We start from the raw sequence: 20,097 nt of genomic DNA, 5'->3' as shown, positions 1-20,097 counted from the left end.
TAACAATCATGAACATTCCAACAACATTCCCCACATACGAAATTTTATTCACCACTAACATAAATTGTATTGTTCCATCGTTCGTTCGACACTAGAATTCGCAAATGTTGTTTGGTGTCCTCACGAGACAATGTGGTCAAACAGAATTGAAAGTGTTCAACGTAAATTCGTCCGTTATGCGCTAAGGCAGCTTCCTTGGAGAGAGCAACAGTTTTTAACACTGTATGAAGATCGCTGTCGGTTACTGGGCATAGATACGCTTGACAAACGGAGGCATGTGTCCCAGGTCAGTTTTATCTCCAAATTACTGACTGGCGAGTACGATGCACCAGATCTACTGTCACAGATTGGTTTTTATGCTCCCACGCGAGCTTTGCGACCGAGAATGATGTTGCAGGAAGGAAATTATTCGACACAATATGCTGCCAACTCGCCTTTAGCTTCGATGGTTCGCCAGTTTAACCGACATGCAAATTTATTTAGTTTTAACGAGCCGTCCTATTTGTTCCGACAACGTGTAACTGCATCTGCCAACCAAATTATGTTTAGTTAATTAATTTTAAGCATTCATTCAGACACATTCAGTCCGATGAATAAATAAACAAAATAAATAAATTCACGGTGAACACAACAAATTGTACCCACAAAATGTTGGTAACAAAACCGTAATTTCTACATAATAATTTCTTGTAAACCATCTCAAAATTAATATCCGACTATATACAAAGAAAAAAACACACACGGCGAGCCAGAGTAAACACAACGGTATGATGTAATTGGCCATAAACAACCCTTCGGACCGTGTGGTGTGCACGCATGCGCCAGCTTCAACGTCTCACGCGGAGCAAAAATTCACATTCACAACGAAACGGCAGACAGATTTTGCCAGTCAGGGATGGTTGTCACTTTTTCTCCCTGTTCTGGAAAGTCTTCTGGCTGTTGGTGAAAAGTTCTTCTCGGTTGAAAAACGGTTTCATTTTAGGCCCATTTGCCTGTAACGAGGGTAGCTTCCCTACCCCAGTTTCGATTGTTTCCGCCATTCGATTTCATTGGGGCTATTATGATAAGAAGCATACAAAAAATCGCTCGCGGTTCCACTTGAACGCCTAGCAGCAGCAGCAGCAATTCCACCATCGCTTCGCGACACCATTCAAGTAATTTTTCAACCCATTTGATGGTGAGCTATTGCGAAGAAAAGTGCACAGTGAATTTTGTGACTCGCCTGAGTTAAGAAAAAAAAGGAAAATTCTACATCAGGAAAAGATCCCAATTTCCGGTCAATTATTCCAGCCAGCCTGGAGGGCTAAAAAGCGATGGATCGCCATAGTGGTATTCGGAAAAAATAGAAAATAAAAAGAGTGCAAAGCTTCGATCTGGGAAACTACGCCAGTCGGTTGCAGGAAGGAGTGCAGAGTTATCTAGTCGTCATGTCATCACTGGAACATGATTGCAACGCACCCGTTGATCCAAGAGTGCAGGTAAATTTTATTTTTTAATGAAAACTTTTACACCAAAGCAATTTTCGCCATGAAAATCCATGTCAAAAAGTGATTCTACACCTTCGACAACCTCCCCTCTTCTTCTCTTCCTTTCAATGCCTCGTCATAGTCATATCGCGTCAGTTTCGATTAGCACATGCACAGCATTGGGTGGGTGGGGTGGTTAAAAGAGGTGGGTTAAGGTGGGTGGTATTCAACACCTCATCGTTTGTTCGTCTGCCTTGATTATCCTGATAGTTTTGCTGGCGGGGATCAACACGGCAGCAAACTGACAAGCCCTGACTGGTGTCATGCCGTACGTCCTACCTATATCGAGTTAGTCCGCAATAACCTGCAACTTGATTGGCTTTTTACTGTTGTCGTCATAGTCATATCGCGTCAGTTTCGATTAGCACATGCACAGCATTGGGTGGGTGGGGTGGTTAAAAGAGGTGGGTTAAGGTGGGTGGTATTCAACACCTCATCGTTTGTTCGTCTGCCTTGATTATCCTGATAGTTTTGCTGGCGGGGATCAACACGGCAGCAAACTGACAAGCCCTGACTGGTGTCATGCCGTACGTCCTACCTATATCGAGTTAGTCCGCAATAACCTGCAACTTGATTGGCTTTTTACTGTGTGTATAGCAGCGAGCTTGTGGCGGCCGCTATAGATTGTTTATGTGCACGGGTGGGACAGCGAGAGCTCGATTCGCTCCAGTGTACACGACCGTTGGCATTATGGGAAGAAATAGGTAGTGGGTTTTGCACTGGTTTAACGCTCGGGTTTAGAGGAATAACAGCTGTTTTATGTTTGTGGGAATTTCAGGACTTCATAGCAGTTTTAGGTACTTACACACTTAAATTTTTTTGCCGGGTCTCGGTAATTTTTGCCGAGAACGGCACCACTGAGTGCTCGGTTAGAAAAAAAATGACAGCTGTCACATTTTTTCGAAAATCTCGGTTCAACCTAACTGAAGTTTCGGCACAAAATATTAACGGGCCGAAATATCAGTTAGGTGAACCGAGATTCACGAAAAAATGTGACAGCTGTCATTATTTTTTTAACCGAGCACTCAGTGGTGCCGTTCTCGGCAATAAATTACCGAGACCCGGCAAAAAATTTTAAGTGTGTAGGAATGAATGAAACTTTATTTGTAGCTGCCAATACATATGTGTTCTGGATGAGGATTTTCGTGACATATGTATTTGCACGTTTTTGGCTCAGCTTAACGATAAGATGTTCGTCTTAAAAGCTTTTGTTATAGGAAGATAAATTTGATAAATTTCTTTATAAAGAACTCTATTACAAAAGAACGAACATAGATTCATCTTTTGATTAGTAAGTCAAAATTGAAGTACTCTCAAGAATTCACGTTTCTAAGGTAGAATTAAGCTCTTTAAGGTCCTACGTCGTGTCTAAGACACAACGGCTGTAATTTCCAAGTTTTTGTGTGAAGAATTTGGAAAAGTAATTTGAGGCTTTAGCAATGCCCAACAAATGACTTTACTATAATCAGTACGCAAATTTTAGTAAATAACGATAGAAAAATTCACGTACAGAGATTCACGGCAGAGCTCTACACGCAAATAAGTTAAAACGTCATTAATTTGTGCGCAATAATAGACCTTACTGCCATCGTTTCCATATAGGATTAGTGAGCAAATCTACTACTAAAACTTGAGTCGTTCAATATCCGGACACACTGTTTATTTAATTGCAGTAGAAACTTGTGGTTGGATCTGGTATGCTTTGACAGTAGTTTGTTTTGAAATGTTTCCTCTTTCAGTGCGGAAAAGTTTGATCTTTTCGGCCCGTACGCAACGAAACAGGACACTAAAGCAAAACCTAGAGTTTAAAGACGGGCCCGGAGTTTGTAAAATTAAGTTCTTACAAAGGTACAAAGGATGCATGTTCTTAGACAACGCAACGTACCGTCAATCGCAAAATTAAGCGAAATATAACGAATAAACTTAGTTAATTCGTTACCTTTAATTTTTTCGAAGTTTACAACAGATAATTTAAAACAAACTTTTGTTCTTCATAAACTCGGCTTGTATTTTTGTTATGTAGCTTGAAAAAAATATAAAAATGGTCTCATGTTGTTTGTTTAAAAAAAAAACAATAAAAAAACATCAATTCAGACATGGCAAAATTGTGCGTATAATTTTAATATAATGAAATAAAAATCAGTTCAATATAAAATAATAACAATTATACAGCGCAACAAAAATTTACTTTTTCTTCTACCTTGGCTTCTATGTATGATTTTTTTAGTAATTTGATGCAAAAATAAATTTCCGCGAGTTTGGACCCATTTCACCTTAAGGGGCAACATTTTGAATTCCTGAGAAATCGGAAATTTTCGATGTTTTTTCAACGCCATTTTGTCTTAAAGCCAAATTCAAAATTCTTAAAGTTTGTCTACATATTAGCATCTTCTTACCCATCTTTAAACAGAAACAGATCTTAAATCCAACAAAAACTGAGGTTTTGGTCTGGTTTTAGTATATTTCACAAAGCAAAATGATATCGAGTATGTAGAGCATTAATGGTAAAGTGCTAATATCTGAAATTGGTAGTCAAATTATGTCATATGTTAGGTAAAAAAATCTCAGGAATCGATTGGTAGGTGTCTGATCTACGTAAAATGTCAGCAACATGTCGATTTTGCGCCCTACAATACTAAAATAGGTTCTCTCGACGTTAAATTAACACATTTGAAATCTGTTTTATATAATATCAAGAGTGTAAGCGATACTCAAAGATACGCTTCAGTTATGAGACAGAATCATCGCGTCTTCGATGAAATTGATTTTGAGCTGACTGGAACCAAATGCTGAACCTGGAGCTCTAATCCTGATTTTCTCCACACCATTTGTCTTCCACCTGATCCGAAGAGGTTGATTTTTTGTAAGATTTGGGCCACTGTAATCATTGTGTTGATCTTTTGTGGTGGAGGTTGATTTTAGGTTTATTCGTTGCCGCCATGTTGCTTGGTTTTGGGCTGTGTTTCGCCAGTTCCCCAGGCGTCTTATCACCTGCAAGTTTCTCTCGATCTGGTCGAGCCATCATGCACGCTGCACCCCTCTATTTCTGCTGCCGGCAGGGTTGCTGTAGGGAAGTGATTTCACAGGGTTGTCGTCCGGCATACTTACGACGTGATCGGCCCACCACAAACTATTGACCTCCGCCAGGTGTGCAATGGGGTTCTCTCTAAGCAGCGCGTGTAGCGTGGTTCATGCGCTGTCGCCATTCTCCGTCGTCCGTCTGTACTCCACCGTAGATAGTCCGCAGCACTTTCCGTTCGAAACTCCACGACCTTTAAGATCCTCCGTGAGAAGCATTGTTGTCTCGGTTCCGTAGAGAACTATAGGACTTATCAGGGTTTTGTACAGCGTCAAATTCGTACGTCGTCGCACTCAACTCGATCGAAGAGTCTTCCGAAGTGTAAAGTAGGCACGATTTCTATCCTGGATGTTGTTCTCCTCGAAGCCTCTCGCTCGCATGTATTTCGTTTTCGACGAATTTATCCACAATCCAATTTGTTCGGCTTCGACTTTCAGTCGGGCGTAGGTTTCCTCCGTCGTCGCCAAATTATGTAGTGATGTCAAAATCATCCGCGAAGCCAAGAAGCTGAACACGTGGTGACACGGGCTTCCATGAAGCCCGCTTGGTACTGGCTCACGAACCTCCTAGTAAAATGTGATAGACGACGGAACAGGACATGTGGGAGTATTTTGTAGGCGGCATTGATAAGCGTGATACCGCGGTGTTCAAAGAGCTCGCTCGGCTTTTCATTGTCCTTGTTCTCTCTCGTTGATCTGCCCAGATATATCGCTCAGGTTTGGGTTTTCTCATTCACCAATCGTTTCTGCCACTGCTTCCACTTCTTGTGTCGCCGTTGCGGTCTCCCTGATGGCTGTGCGAATGCTGCACCAGCCGTCCTCGAGAGGCGATGTGCCAAGCCCCGTCGCCGTAGGTAGTACCGCTTCGAGCTTTTGCGCATATTCCTCCGCAGCCTGGGTTTCCGGAGCTGTTCGGTGTTGACCCGCGGGGTTTGGCAATGATGCGTAGTATATGGTCGACAGTTTTGAGTGCAAAGATACTGCAACTAGGTAGTGGCCCGAGCCAATATCCGCACCGCGATTGTTGCGTATGTTTGTAATGTCTGAGAATAACCGGCAGTCGATGAGAACATGGTCAATTTGGTTAGCTGCTTGTTGGTCACGTGATCCCAGGTAGTTATGTGGATGTCTTTTCGGGGAAATAAGGTACTTCGGACTGCCAGTCCTCGGAAAGCTGCGAAGTTGACGCATCACCGGCTTGTATATGCCTTCCCTACCGACCTGAGGGCTCATGTCCTCGATGACGATATTGATGTCTCTACGCGAGCAGCAATCGTAGTGTTTTTTCAGCTGTGCGTAGAACGCTTTCTTCTCTAGATCGGTCTTCCTTCGTAAGGGTAGTGCACATTGAGGATAGTATAATTGTAGATCTACGTCTCTCAGGAAATTCGGCTACATAGGGATGTAAAATAAAAATCTAATAAAGAAAAAAAATTAAAAAAATTTCGATGGATTTTCTTCGTTTTTGCAGGATTCGCTTGAAAAATCTTCTAAGAATCCTCCCAGATGCAGAAAACTGTATTTTTATTATTCGAACAATTGTACTATTGAAAATAGTCAAAACTCAAACCTCTGGTTGGTCCATATGTCATTGCTTTCCCTAGCATGGTCGTCAGAATTATAGACCTAATAACTCAGAATGTACTGTTTGGCCTATATAAAAGCCTGTTTCAGCAGAAACTTCTCTTATTAGTTCTAGACAGCGACTACAACAGTCCTTACTTAGCATCAGCAGGGGCAGTTGTGGCAGCGGATAGCAATAGTAGCAGCAGTGGTATCAGTAGCGATAGTGGCAGGGCCAGCTGGTGCAGCGGCACTTCCTCTAGTAAGAAGCTGCTTTTGTGCAGTAGCGGGCAGCATCAGTGGCAAAAATTCCCGTATTTTGACAACACACAAACGTTTTGGGATGCTGGCATTCAAAATATATGGGCCGTCAAATTTTCAGTGTTGAAACAGCTTTCAATTGTAATATCCGAAAAATGCTTTAATCCCTACTGTTGGGGTCTACGAGATCAACATAATATCGGATATGAAATTAAACAACAGTTGTCCTTATAAGGACAACAAACAAATTCTTGGAGATTTAATATTTTGTCATTTTGCGCTAGAATTAAAAGTAAAATGTTATTTTAATCTGCATGCACTCTGACTGTTGAAACTTGTATGTGTTGGTGTTGTATAGTGTTTGTTCCATTCATGTTCAGTGATGTATGTGTAAACTGAAATTCGGTAGCACTTCAACTCTTTTGCACAAAATTTCCAACATATTCAATACAAGTAATATCACAAACAACCTTTTGTAGTTCTACGTCAATTTTTCGGCCGTGACTTTGCATACAACCCTTGTGTTTTTTTTATTCTCAACAAACACAACCTGTCGCTAATCGCCTGCCACTTGATCACACGACTCTGCATCCTGCCAAGCATAATAGCGGCGGTACCCAGCTCATTGGTTGTGCCGCCGCTCTGGTAGAACTCCTCTGTACCTTCTCTCCTTTCTGGCAAAGCTCCTGGAGCGCTACGATATCAAAGTGGCAGGGTTCTAGCTCCAGCAGAATGCGGTCGCCACCCGGGGCGTTCAGCGATCCATATACCGATCCATATACCGAGCTTCCAATCGTCGTCCTTATTTCGTCGCCTAGGTCGTTGCCTATTGTTACGGTTCGTATTCAACTCTTGATTTGTAGTATTTTAATTTTCCGGCATGCTGCCTTACTAGGGCTGCGGATGCCTAGTTTCGCGACAGGGCTGCCGTCTTGGGTGTAGCTGGCGAGACACCGCATTTCATAATTCAGCTGTCCGCTCCGGATCAGATGCTGTTTGAGCCCAAGGCGAACATGAAGAACAAACGTCACTAGAAGAACAGCTCCCCCTTCCCGGTAAGCATACGACCATACGAGGTAGGGATAGCAGTTGCTGAGCATTATAAACTACACTAGGGTCTACTCCAAGCTAACTAGTACGGGTGTACTGCTGGTATGCACTGTCCAGCCGTTTAATAACTAAATAGTTTACGATGTAAATCAGAAGTAACAATGTGATGAACATATTTAATTCAAAATAAATGGAAAGCCTTGCCAAGCCGCCACGTATACGCTCAATTTTGCGATTAACTGTACGTAAAGACAGATTATGGACATCTTCCCGGACAAAATTTCTGTAAAGCCACAGTTCGAAGTGATGTCCCTAACAAGTTCAAATTCGTTTTAATCTGGAAAATATAGTTATAATCTGGAAAATATTCACAGTCGCGGTTGACCCTTAATTTCTCTCAATTGAGAAATATTGGCCGATTGTCAGACAAAAGTCGAAGAAGAGTGAAAATGAGACGGAGAAATGGTGGAACAGAATGGCCGAGTGTCCATAATATCAGAGTCTATGTGTATAATATAGAGTCGCGTAAAGAGAAAATTTATCGTTTCGGCAACACCGTTTTTGTGCTGTTTGTTGCCAACAACTATACAATTCTGTTTTTCACCATGCATAAGCGAATATCATTTTTTGATATTCTTCACAAGGTACACAGTTTTAAAAGATTACACTAGTGATGCTTTGTTAAATTGAACTGAACCAGTGTACAGGTTTAGTGTTGGATTAAAATGTGTAGTTAAAACTTCGGAAAACACATATTCTTTATCACGCTTAATTACAACACTTTTCATCCACTCCTAACATTATCACTTTGTTTATTTACATTGCTCGATTGGTACCCTCGTTTGACACTGATTTGGTTCCTTTGGTTTCATCTTTGCGTGACTCTATATTATAAACATAGACTCTGCATAATACAATGAAACTAAACTAAGGGAACATACTTAAATGACGTAGCATTTTTTTCATGATTTTTAAGCCCCCCCTCCCCCCTCGTAGCATTTGGTCACAAAACCTAAACCCCCCCTGAAAAAAAACGTAGCATTCGAAACCCCCCCCCCCTTCCGCTTTTGAAAAAACGTACAGAAATACGTGCAGTCAGGTTTTTTACGCGATTTTTATACGCGGAATTTTGAAGTAGAATACTTCTCTCAGTAAGTTCGGCTACATAGGGATGTGAAATGAAAATCTAAATCGAAAAAAGTGAAAAATATGTCCAATTTCAAATGCTAATAAATCGGTTAGTATTCGTTGGATTTCCTTCGTTCTTGCAGCAATAGACTGGAAAATCTTCTAAGATTCTTCCCAAAATAAGATAATTGTAATTTTATTATTCAAACTATTGTACTATTTAAAATAGCCAAGCCTTGTCAAAACGAAAAATTCGACCTCTGATTGGTCGTTTTATGCTTGCTTCCCAAGCACGGTCGACAGGATCATATACCTTGCATTTGAAAACATGCTATTTGACCTATATAAGAGCCTGTTTCAGCTGGAGCCGCTCATAATAGTTCTAGACAGCGACAACAGCAGTCGTCCTTCCTTAGCAGCAGCACTAGCCCTGTGGTTGGTCACCACGTCTCAGGAGCAGCGCGGTTTTTCTCAGCGTGTGTCGCCAGACAGCCATTATTCCCCCCGTGTTGGGGCAACATGAAGATTGCCATCGGGAAATCCAATGTTGGAAATCAAAATGCCTTTTTCAAGGCAAATGAACAAGTCATTGAAAGTTAATAATTTTTATCAATGCAAGCAAGCATTCTGTGTTGCATCCTAGCAATTTAAATCTGTCGCACCCGTCGAATTTACTGACTGTTAAATAGCTTCCACAGTGCATGTTGTCCGTGTATCTTAATTCCCCCAATGTTAGGGCAGCTCCAAAGTTGTAATCAGTAACCGATTTTGTACCGCAAAATGCTTTTTTCAAGGCAAATAAACAAATAACACTGTGCTACAAATGAAAAAAAAAGGCAAGAACTTCTGAAGTGACCTAGTGTAGGTTGTAGGTCTTGTTGAGTGTAACATTCGCTCATACTAGAAATTTTCCAAACACCTTCAAAATCTGAAGTTATGGTCAAAATACGGTTTTTTGGACCTCAGCGAATATAAATTTTTTTAACTCAGTCATTTGTAAACCGGTTTTCAATATTAAAGCAGTTTTAGAAAGAGGACAAATAGAGCTTTCAAAATATATACAGGTTTGTTCTAATTTCAATAAAACATGTTAAGTTATTTGAGTTTATATCCAATTTTATAGACTTTTTCACGCAATTTTTCAATTTAATTTTGAATTTGCCGTCTATTTTTGTAAAAAACATACCACAAATACACTATAATTTCGAAAGAATATTCAATTCCGTATCAAATAAAAGCAGTTTTGTGGAAATCGGTTGATATTTGGCTAAGTTATATATTTTATAAAGAAAACCAAAATTTTTGGCTTCTATCGCACATTTATTTCACGGTGCTACAAATGATGAAAAAATGCAAAAACTTTCGATGTGACTTAGTGTGGGTTGTAGCTTTAGTCAAAAGTTACTTGCGCATTTACTTGAAGCTTTTAAAATACCCCAAAAATTATTAGTTATGGTCAGAACCCTGTTTTTTACCTTAGCTCACATTTTTATGTTTAATACGGTTATTTTTCAACCGATTTTTTATATTTAGGCTGTTTTGGAAAGGCGAAAAATAGAACTCTTGGAACATATAAATATGTCTAAAGAGTGTACCTATATGTGATGAATAGTTTTAAATAAAATAAGATGATTTATATTCAACAAAATAAGATAGTTTTTTTTTTCCAAATTTTACCTATATGTGATGAATAGTTTTAAAATAAATAAAATACCGCACCGCAATTAAATTCTGTTGTAGTTGTTCTTATTTTTACTTTTACTTTATTTAGTAAACTCCCCACTGTAGGGGCAGCGCAAAGGCTGCGATCAGCATGACCAACTTTGAATAACAAACTGCCCTGTTAGACCGCATTCACAAAGACAGTTAGTTGGACTATGCAGAGCTAATATGAAGTCGATTCAATCAATCAGCAGTAACAGAATTTCGTCGTCTCCCAGCTGCCAAGTTGCAACATGATGCAACACGCAACAGCGAGCAAACGAAATCGCTTGATGTTACAAACCGCAAGAAGATACGGGTTAAAACCGTTGCGTGTGTGAGAGCACCATCGGTGTTTATTCGCTGGATACAAAAATCAAATGCGAATTGTGGAATAATTCGTCTAAAGAACATAAGGAAATGGTAAACCTGAACTGAAAGGCGTGGCCTATTACGTAGCACCCTTCGGCTATAAAAATGTGTTTCTGGGAAAACTAGCTACATTCATTAGTCGGAAGGTGAACTGGATGGACCGTCCACAACGTTGACAGCAGTAACAGCAGATATCGGCACTCAGCAGTAACAGACCATAGCAGCGGGTCGCGCCTATGGCTGCCTTCAAATTAAACAAATCACTTGCCCTGTGGTTGGTCACCACGTCTCAGGCCTCTGCCAGGCTGAACGCCAACGCGAGTGATCGGGCGAGATTTTTGCGGTACATCAGCCGGCACTTCCTCTAATGGAAAAGTAGGATAATTTTGCTTAGAAGAATATTACTGTCGGTAATATTACAGAGATGCGATCATATCCGATATGGAATTGAACAATTGTTCTTTTGAGGACAAATAAAACACTTAATTTGAAGAGTTAATAGCTTTGGGTACCAGTAGCAGTATGGTAACAACCTCAGCGGTAGGTGCAGCCGGTTTTTCCCTAAGGCCGATGTAATAAGGAAGTAAATGGAAGCGGCACGGCGAAACAGTTCGGGTGTTCTTAGACGCGCGTCATTTTTCGTACGATAGCGGCGGTATTAGCGGTAGATGCATTTGCCAACACTTACTCCAGTAAAGCCGTGTCTAATTTTCAATGCGAAAACACCTTTCTATTGTGTTGGCCGTGCGCATTAGGCCTCTGCCAGGCTAAACGCGATAACCGGCGCGAACCGATACGCCAGCCGTAAGTAGAGCTGTGTAAAAGTATTCTACTTCAACCTTGCGGTCGTGGCTTTGCACACAACCCTCCTGTGATTTTTTTACGAGTTTTTTTTTACGCGGATTTTTTAATTACTGCGGTTTTTTACGCGGATTTTTGAATTAACGCGGTTTTTTAACGCAATACCGCGCTAATTCAAAAACTTTTTCGCGAATTTTCGAATTAACGTGGGTTTGGAACCAGAAACGTCTAAGTGTTTATCTAGTAGAAGACTTAGTCCAAAAAATACCCACCGCCCTCCGAAAGATCCGGAATGACCGTCAAAGAGTGTCCTCTTTAAATACTGGTTCTAGAGCGTCTCGGGTTTTTCTAAGCCCTTCTTGCTGGTTCACTTCACGCGGATTTTTGAATAACGCAGTTTTTTACGCGGATTTTTGAATTAGCGCGTTTTGTTAACGTGGATTTTCGAATTACCGCGGTTTTTTTACGAGGTACGTAATAAAAACCTGACTGTAGTAACATACATAAAAAAAATACTTGAAAAAAACCGTGTCTAGTTCAATTTATTTACAACAATAGACTCGTGACTGCATCTTCTGCTTCGAAGGGGTTGTGTTTTGGTACAAGGAGTAAAGGTGTTTAAACAACTTAGTATGAACCATGTCTGCAGAAAACACAGAAACTATTCCGGAAATGAAACGAGTATCTTGTAATTTTCACTATTAAAAGCCACAAAAAAGCAACGATTTTTGTATTCAAAACAGATTGTGTGTTTGAAAATCCAAGTGATTGTTTATGTAGCAGAGCTTTTAGAAGATTTCAGAATGCCACAAAAAAAACATTTCGACAGATCTCGCTGTAATATTTTGTGCAATGTTTGAGTGTATTTTTAGAATACATTTTCCCTGCAAAAAAATCAGTCTTTAAAAAAAATGCTACGTCGATTTTACTACCCCCTCCCTCCTTGTCACAGCTTGTCACAAAATGATGATATCCCCCCTCCCCCCATAAATGCTACGTTATTTAAGTATGGTCCCTAAAATATATTTTTTCCGTTATTTTTCCTTCACAGTGCAATGAATGATCATAATGAGTACTCAACTTATTTATTTCGTCAATTAGGTTCCGAGATAAATCCGTTTTTGCGTCTATAAATAAAATGACTAAAGCTTTACCCAATAAAAAGTCTTTTTGTTTTGTCTCATGCATAATACAAAAGATGATTATACACTGTATTTAGTGTCTGATCCACTGTGGAGTTATTCATGTCATAAAATTAAAACAGATAATTTTTTCCCTTGTTCTTTTTTATTATCATGGTAGAGCAGTTAAGTTACAGTTGAATCAGATCCCCCCTCGATTCAAATCTTTCGCCTTTGAGTTTAATTACAAGTCGCACGCACGACTTCGATCGGCATTTCATCCCGAAATTTCAAATCCGGGATAAAATGCCGATCGTAGTCGTACGTGCGGCTTGTGGTAATTTTTTAGCGTTTGCTGGCCGTGAAATCTAAGTCGAAAGATTTGAATCGAGCGATTCTTGAAAGTGTCCAAAGTCATATGTTTTACTTCTCCCAGCATTCCTAGCATGTATCCTCAAATGCTGATGTCGAATGGATTCAAATCGGAAAAGGACTCAAGCTATTGAAGGTGCTTTTAAAACACGTTGAATTTTTCGTTGTACAACCTACAAATGCCTTAGGCGTTGGCGCTAAATTGCTATTGAAAGCAGAAACGTTCTTCTCCAAAGAATTTCTTGGTGCAAGGCAGCAAATGGTTTTTAATGACGTGTTGTGGGTACTACTCCCTATTAACTTCCTCACCCCTGCCGATGAATAGCTGTGGCAACTTTCCTCTGTTGGATATTGATCCCCTAACCATCACTGGTGAAGAGTTCTGGAATTGTTCCATTCCTCTTTTATCGGCTGGAATATCACGAAGGCTTGCTCCATACCATTTAGCTTGTTCAATACAACCCCCAACGTAACGAATTCATCATCTGAAAAAATACACTGTGAACAGCGTGCTTCTTCAGTAGTAACCGAGATCTGGCAACCCTGGCGGCAATATTTCTGCGAGATAATCCGCGAATCTTTTGTTTCTTGAAAGATACATATCCATGGTCATGGTCCATGGTCATTTTTGATTATTTTATGCATAGTGTCTCATGTTCATTTCACGACCCTTTTTTCTTGTCGCCCGGTTTGAATTCACCGGATACGTTCTTTGAGGTGAAACCTCATTGAATCCAAAAATGGCCGACTTCGAGTCACCACTTCGAATTTTCATAAGCACAAGACTCGGAAATACTCATTGCGTTCCCTATGAAAATTCTATTTTATGTTTGCTTTACCACAGCAAACATATAATAGCATTTTCATAGGGAACGCTTTAACTATTTCCGAGTCTTGTGCTTTCGAAAATTCGAAGTGGTGACTCGAAGTCGGCCATTTGTGGATTCAATGAGTTTTCACCGTAAGCGCTTCTATCATCGCTGCAGTCTGCACACTCCGTTTTTGCTCGGTTTTCGCTTGGGAACAACCGTTCCAGTTTCCTCGAGCCGCTTGATGGTCCTGTACATTAATTATCTGTTCAAATTCAGATGTGACAGCTTCATTTCAACAAGAAACAAATATTGTTTAGTTCTCTACTTAAATCCATTGGAATTTTCCAATGAAAAAAGTGAAACACTGCTTTTATCACTCACAAGCGAACTATAAACATGTGTCGCAATCAAAACAAACACAGCTGGTTTACAGGCTAGGCCTCCCGATGCGATAAGAGGCACTCAAATGTGTGTATCACTTCCTCGGTGACACCCTGTACATTTAGAAATCCAACAAACCTGAAGTCTGAAACTAAACGCACATAAAGCAGACAGGATTACTAATGACAATAGTACTGTTGAAACGTAATTTAAAATTATTTTATGAGTCAAAATTCATTTTGCTTTTCGTGAGTTCTGTTGCCACCTCACTTCTATTCTAGCGAATGAATTGAGTTGGGATACAAACTAAAACTTTTAACTAGTTGTACTGCTCTGTACAGTGCAATGAAAAGATATAAAAAATCACGTAATCTAGTTGGAATACGTTAACTCTGATGCCAGTGAAAGAAGCAAATATCTCGTAAAAGTTGAACTAGTTTTGGCAACAGTTTGTTCACTTTTATCACTGATTAAATTTGAGTAACTCTGAAAAACTCATTTATCAGAGAGCAAATCTGCCTTGTCGCGCAAAAGGAACTTCAAAGGTTTGTTTTTTCGCTTTCTGTCACTTTCATTTTGCGAGAGAAATTAAACCAGGCATCATTTTGCGAAAATAGAGACACTTGACTAGTATCCATATAACCCTGCGCCATCTGAATGTGTTTTTAGACTGAAATGCTTTTTTTTTAGATCGATTCGAAATCTCTGTTAGGGGATATTTTGCGCCGTGAATATGTTTCAAACTGATTCACTTTTTGTTTCAATGGCTTGAATATAGATTATTCTTTTTTTTTTAATTTTCTTCTTTAGGTTTTCTTGTTCTGACTCTGTTTGCTGTTTATTCTTACCTATTCAAACTTTTTCCATTTTTTGCAGATCGAGCTCGAGAAGTTGAATGAGGCTACCGACTACATAAATAAATATGAAGTCGAGCTGGATGTAAGCTATTCCACATCGGCGAATGTCACTCGAGAAACTACAAACTCCTCTAATGTGTCCATGCTTTATTCCAGGAAGCCCGCAATGAGTTCCGTGAGCTGCTCAAGGAAAGTATGGAGAAAATCAAACTGGTCGCCAAAAAGTTGGGCAACTCCATCGAAACCGCTAAACCGTACTACGAGGCTCGGTTGTATGCATCGCAGGTAAGTGGCGTTCATATATAAAATTCAGTTGCACTTTTCTAACTCCTCACTTCCTCCGGTGAAACAGCTCGCTAAGGAAACGCAACAATCGGCCTTGAACTTCGACAAAGCAAAATCGGTGCACGCGGCTGCCAAGGAGATGGTTTTTCTAGCCGAGCAGGGTCTCGGGGAGAAGTCCACCCTGGACACGGCCTGCCAGGAAATGCTAACGCATGCTACCACCCGGGTTAATGAGTCGCAGAATGAGTGCACCGAGATGCGGAACTTGCTGCGAATCAGCGAGCTGAAGCTGGATGTCGCGAACAATCGTGTTACCAAGCTGCACTCCCAGCTGAAGGGAGCAATTCGGGCTTCCAGGTAAGACAGACAGACGCTGCGCTGCGGAGACTTTTGGACGTGTCGCTAAACTTGCAGTTCTTTTCCGGTTTTAGTTCTATTGTTTTCTTTTGCTCTTTCGTTATTTTGTAGTTTGGATGTTCGCAGAAACCTGCTACTGATGAATTTGCTTGTTTATCAGAATGAGTTATTGTTTTTGTAAGTATATGTGCATTTGGACTTATTTAGTTGTTCATGCTCCTGGCGGGTGATTGAATTTGATAGTTGATTACAACAAAGATACTGTGATCATTTCTAGGCCATACTATGAGTTGCGGGCAAACTACAACGCTCTCCTGCTGGAACATAAGCAGAAAGTGATGGATCTAGAAGCGAAGGTCTCTGAGGCGAAAATGACCTACAATGAGGCACTGACAAGTTTAGAGAAAATATCGGAGGAGATCCACCAGCAGCGAAAAGCGAGAACCAACAGTATCGACGAAGACGCATCATCCTCCTCTTCTTCGACGAATCCCCGGATCGGCCAGAAAACCGGTATCGGAATGCATCTGCCGTTTAGTAACTCACCGTCTGCAGCCAGAATAGAATGCAGTGATGAGTATTTGGAGTTTCCTGCCAAACTGGGACTCAAGGCAAGCCCCATAAAGCAGAGGTATCTGGACAAGCTGGATTGCCCCCATCTATTGAAAGATTTTGCACGAAAAACCAGTCCCAGCGGGGAGAGCGACTCCGATAATAACTATTTATTTTCGCCCAATCGGACGATCGATGACATCACTAACATGTCCTCGGAGGACATTGAACAGTGGACGGAGATTCGACTATCCCACTCGAATAGCACCAGTTCAGAGTATTCACAGCACAATTCAGCTTTAGACGACGATGGCGGAGATCTTCCACCAGAAGTTGTATCCGACTCAACCGAAACTGATTCCGACAGTACCAATTCGGGTCCGAGGTAAGAAATTTGTACTAACACGTAGGTAGCCTTAAATAAAACAATTATTTTCTCAGAATAAAAGCCCGTATCATAAAAATGGAGATATACGACGATAGCGCCAATCAGAATAATAAACGCGAAGGTATAACAGGATGGATCACGGGTCGCACAATCGGCCGATCGCCTTCGATTTCCATAGCGGGTTGCTCGCCGGTTCAGAATTTTAATGAAGAAACCGAGCCCAGCAGCTCTACCGGACGGCGTCAAAGCCTGGATATCATTATTGACACCGGAGATCGGGTGAAGGATGCCTTCACTCAGGGCATCCAGCGGATTGGACGATCTCTGGAACGGCGCAACAGTGAGTCCGAGATTGCCCGGCATGGTGAAAACATGGGCAGCGGCGGCAACGATAACGGAGGAAGCAGCGGCGGCATCGGGAGTAATGGCACGGGGAGTAACTCTGGAACGGGGAGTGATTTTTTTCTCTTTCAACGCTCGTCGGATACTGCGCGGGATGGCCTCTCGGATGAACAGGTTGAGAACCTACTTCTAGGTCAAGACTGTTCGGATCTGTTTCAAAACGTGGTAAACATATCCAAGTAAAAAAGTTTAGCAAACGAGAGATGTGTTTTCTGTGATTGGAACGGGAACGGGGCCATCTAGGGCGACGTCTGGCGGGCGTGCGGCGCATTGAATCAACTAGAAACTATACACTTATTAAGCAATTATTCACTGTAGGCAAGGTAGTATTTTAACTATTAGTGAGCTAAGAATATTCAAATTGTCATGAAAGATAAAAGAAATAACAAAATATTTAGGATATCAAACAAGGCAAAAATACCACATTGTTGCTTGGATCGAAGGACAGATGGAGTGACAGCTTGGTAGCAAGTATTCAGTTTTCACTCGTAATGGTGCCGTTCATGGGCGAATTATTCGAAACATAACTAGATAGAGGACGGAAAATGAGAACAAACCATATCGAAAAGAATATAACATGATATGATAGAATTTCAACTAACAAAAATCGCTTCTTTCAGTTAAATCGATGCATATGACTTCTGAGAAGTTGGAACGATGAGGAACAATTTCAAAGCCTACTATATATGAATAGAGAGAATAATTGGAGAGCAATTCTAGTCTAAACGTTTTAACACATTGCTGCAAAGTTGTCACTCGAATCTGGACGTTCGTCCTGTGAATTGTTGTTATATGAATCTTATGTGTAAACTGAAAAAAAAAACAAACTGAGACTATTCCGGCAAAACCGCATTTGCAATGGATCAATCGTGAATAATAAATGTTATAAATGATGGAAAGCGAGAACAAAAAACCAACAATAATGCTTACACCCAACTTAACACAACAACACAGATTGACAGAATTACGAGATTGGCAATGATCAGAATATTGACAAACATTGAGCAGGATTTGGTAGTGGTAAAATAAAGCTAGTATATATATGGCTATTACCAGACAAATTGTGAAGAATAAAGCAATTTTAGCTGTCCACAAACAGTGTTTATTTTTCTTTCGAACTGCGGAAAGTAATGATAGATTCTAAGATGCGTCCCGAAGAAGCCATCGCTACCTTCTAATAATTCATTTCTTGGTTTATTTTTCTACACATCTATTTTTTGATTAATGTAAATTTTGCAATTCACAATTCCGAGCGAAGGTCAAATTGAAATTGATTTTTTTATTATTTCACCCTAAACAAACAGAAACACCAACTTTTCGCTAGCTTTTGCGCTTCCCACTTATGTGTGCAGACGTGAACAAAGGGAACCCAAATGAAACAGATGTGATTTACAACCTTCGATTTAGGCTGGGTCAAATCCTTTTCTAATTGCGATATATTTGCAGTTTGCACTGTTAATTACTCTTCGCTCGGAGCTTCACGCGTTTGTTTACAGGGTGTTCAATAAGTTCGAATACAACTTTTCATTGTCGTGTTGGTGCGCACCGTGTGCATTCTATGGTATTGGTGTCAGCTTTACTGCCGCTATTCGCATAACAGTACTATGTGATGGTGAACGTTTTCTTGTATCCAATGAACAAAAGGCACAAAGACTTGCTCAGAAGTTTGAGAGTGTTCATAACTCAAATTTGTATTTTGTGAGTCCAATTGAAAATGAAGTCACACGTCAATTTGATTTAATTTCTTCCCAGAATTTTCACCTGCAGAAATAATTGAAACTAACTTGAATGAGATTAAATCAATTATTAAAAATTTCAAAAATATGAAAGCACCTGGTGACGATGGATCTTTAATATATTAATCAAACACCTCCCTGAAAGCACAATGGAATTTTTAGTGAAAATTTTCAATTGCTGCTTCAAAATTGCATATTTTCCCAAATTATGGAAAAATGCAAAAATTACTCCAATTTTAAAACCGGAACCGGAAGCTGAAGTTTCAAGTTATCGACCAATCAGTTTGCTTCCTCCAATAAGTAAACTGTGTGAGAGAATTATTCTTAACAGAATGATGTCACACATTAACGAAAATTCAATTTTTGCAAATGAACAGTTTGGATTTCGCCATGGGCATTCCACAACTCATCAACTGCTCAGAGTTACTAATATGATACGAGCTAACAAATCTGAAGGTTATTCCACTGGAGCTGCTCTTTCAGACATAGAAAAAGCATTCGACAGTGTTTGGCATAAAGGTTTGATTGCGAAATTGCACACTTTTAATTTTCCAATTTTCCTAATCAAAATTTTGAAAAATTATCTTACTGATTGAACTCTGCAGGTTGTCTATCAGAATTCAAAATCTGATAGATTTCCTGTCAGAGCAGGTGTACCTCAAGGTTCAGTCTTGGGTCCAGTCCTGTACAACATATTCACTTCAGATCTTCCTGATTTGCCTCCAGGATGCACAAAGTCATTGTTCTGCGATGACACAAGCATTTCCGTAAAAGGAAAAAGCCTTCGTGTCATATGCAGTCGATTGCAGAAAAGTTTAGATATTTTTTCTTCCTACTTGCAAAAGTGGAAAATCTCTCCCAATGCTTCTAAAACTCAAATGATAATTTTTCCTCATAAGCCTAGGGCTTCTTTCCTCAAGCCAAACTGTAATCACGTTGTAAAGATGAATGGGGTTATTTTAGGTTGGTCTGACAAGGTTAAGTACTTGGGACTAATTTACGATAAAAAACTTATTTTCAAAGAGCACATTGAGAGTATACGAGCCAAGTGCATCAAATATACGAGATGTTTATATCCTCTCATTAACAGGAATTCTAAACTTTGTTTAAAGAACAAACTTTTGATTTACAAACAAATTTTTAGACCAGCAATGCTTTATGCTGTACCGATTTGGTCAAGTTGCAGTTCAACAAGGAAGAAAACGCTCCAAAGGATTCAGAATAAAATTCTGAAAATGATTTTGAAGCGTCCTCCTTGGTTTGGTACACTCGAATTACATAGACTTACTGGCGTTGAACCATTAGAAGCTATGTCAAATAAAATTATTAACAATTTTCGACAAAAATCGTTGCA

The 20,097-nt window shown here is 40.1% G+C and overlaps 1 protein-coding gene across 2 annotated transcripts; it reads left to right on the top strand.

Moving 5' to 3' along the window:
* Window positions 1-855: 855 nt before the first annotated feature.
* Window positions 856-18,103, top strand: LOC129717508 (uncharacterized). 2 transcript variants are annotated; one of them, XM_055667460.1, is made up of 7 exons: window positions 856-1,478; window positions 15,043-15,105; window positions 15,180-15,308; window positions 15,376-15,665; window positions 15,777-15,842; window positions 15,943-16,602; window positions 16,659-18,103. In XM_055667460.1, the coding sequence occupies exons 1-7, from the start codon at window positions 1,428-1,430 to the stop codon at window positions 17,188-17,190; spliced, it is 1,791 nt and encodes a 596-aa protein (XP_055523435.1). In that variant the 5' UTR covers window positions 856-1,427; the 3' UTR covers window positions 17,191-18,103. The 2 variants fall into 2 exon arrangements, with proteins under 2 accessions (XP_055523435.1, XP_055523436.1); XM_055667461.1 differs by lacking the exon at window positions 15,777-15,842 and having other exon boundaries at window positions 857-1,478.
* The last annotated feature ends 1,994 nt before the right edge of the window (window positions 18,104-20,097 follow it).

This window comes from Wyeomyia smithii, chromosome 1, assembly GCF_029784165.1.
Source record: "Wyeomyia smithii strain HCP4-BCI-WySm-NY-G18 chromosome 1, ASM2978416v1, whole genome shotgun sequence".
Taxonomy (NCBI): Eukaryota; Metazoa; Arthropoda; class Insecta; order Diptera; family Culicidae; genus Wyeomyia; species Wyeomyia smithii.
Note: the sequence above shows the minus strand (reverse complement) of the source record. Positions and strands in the feature narration are given on the sequence as shown.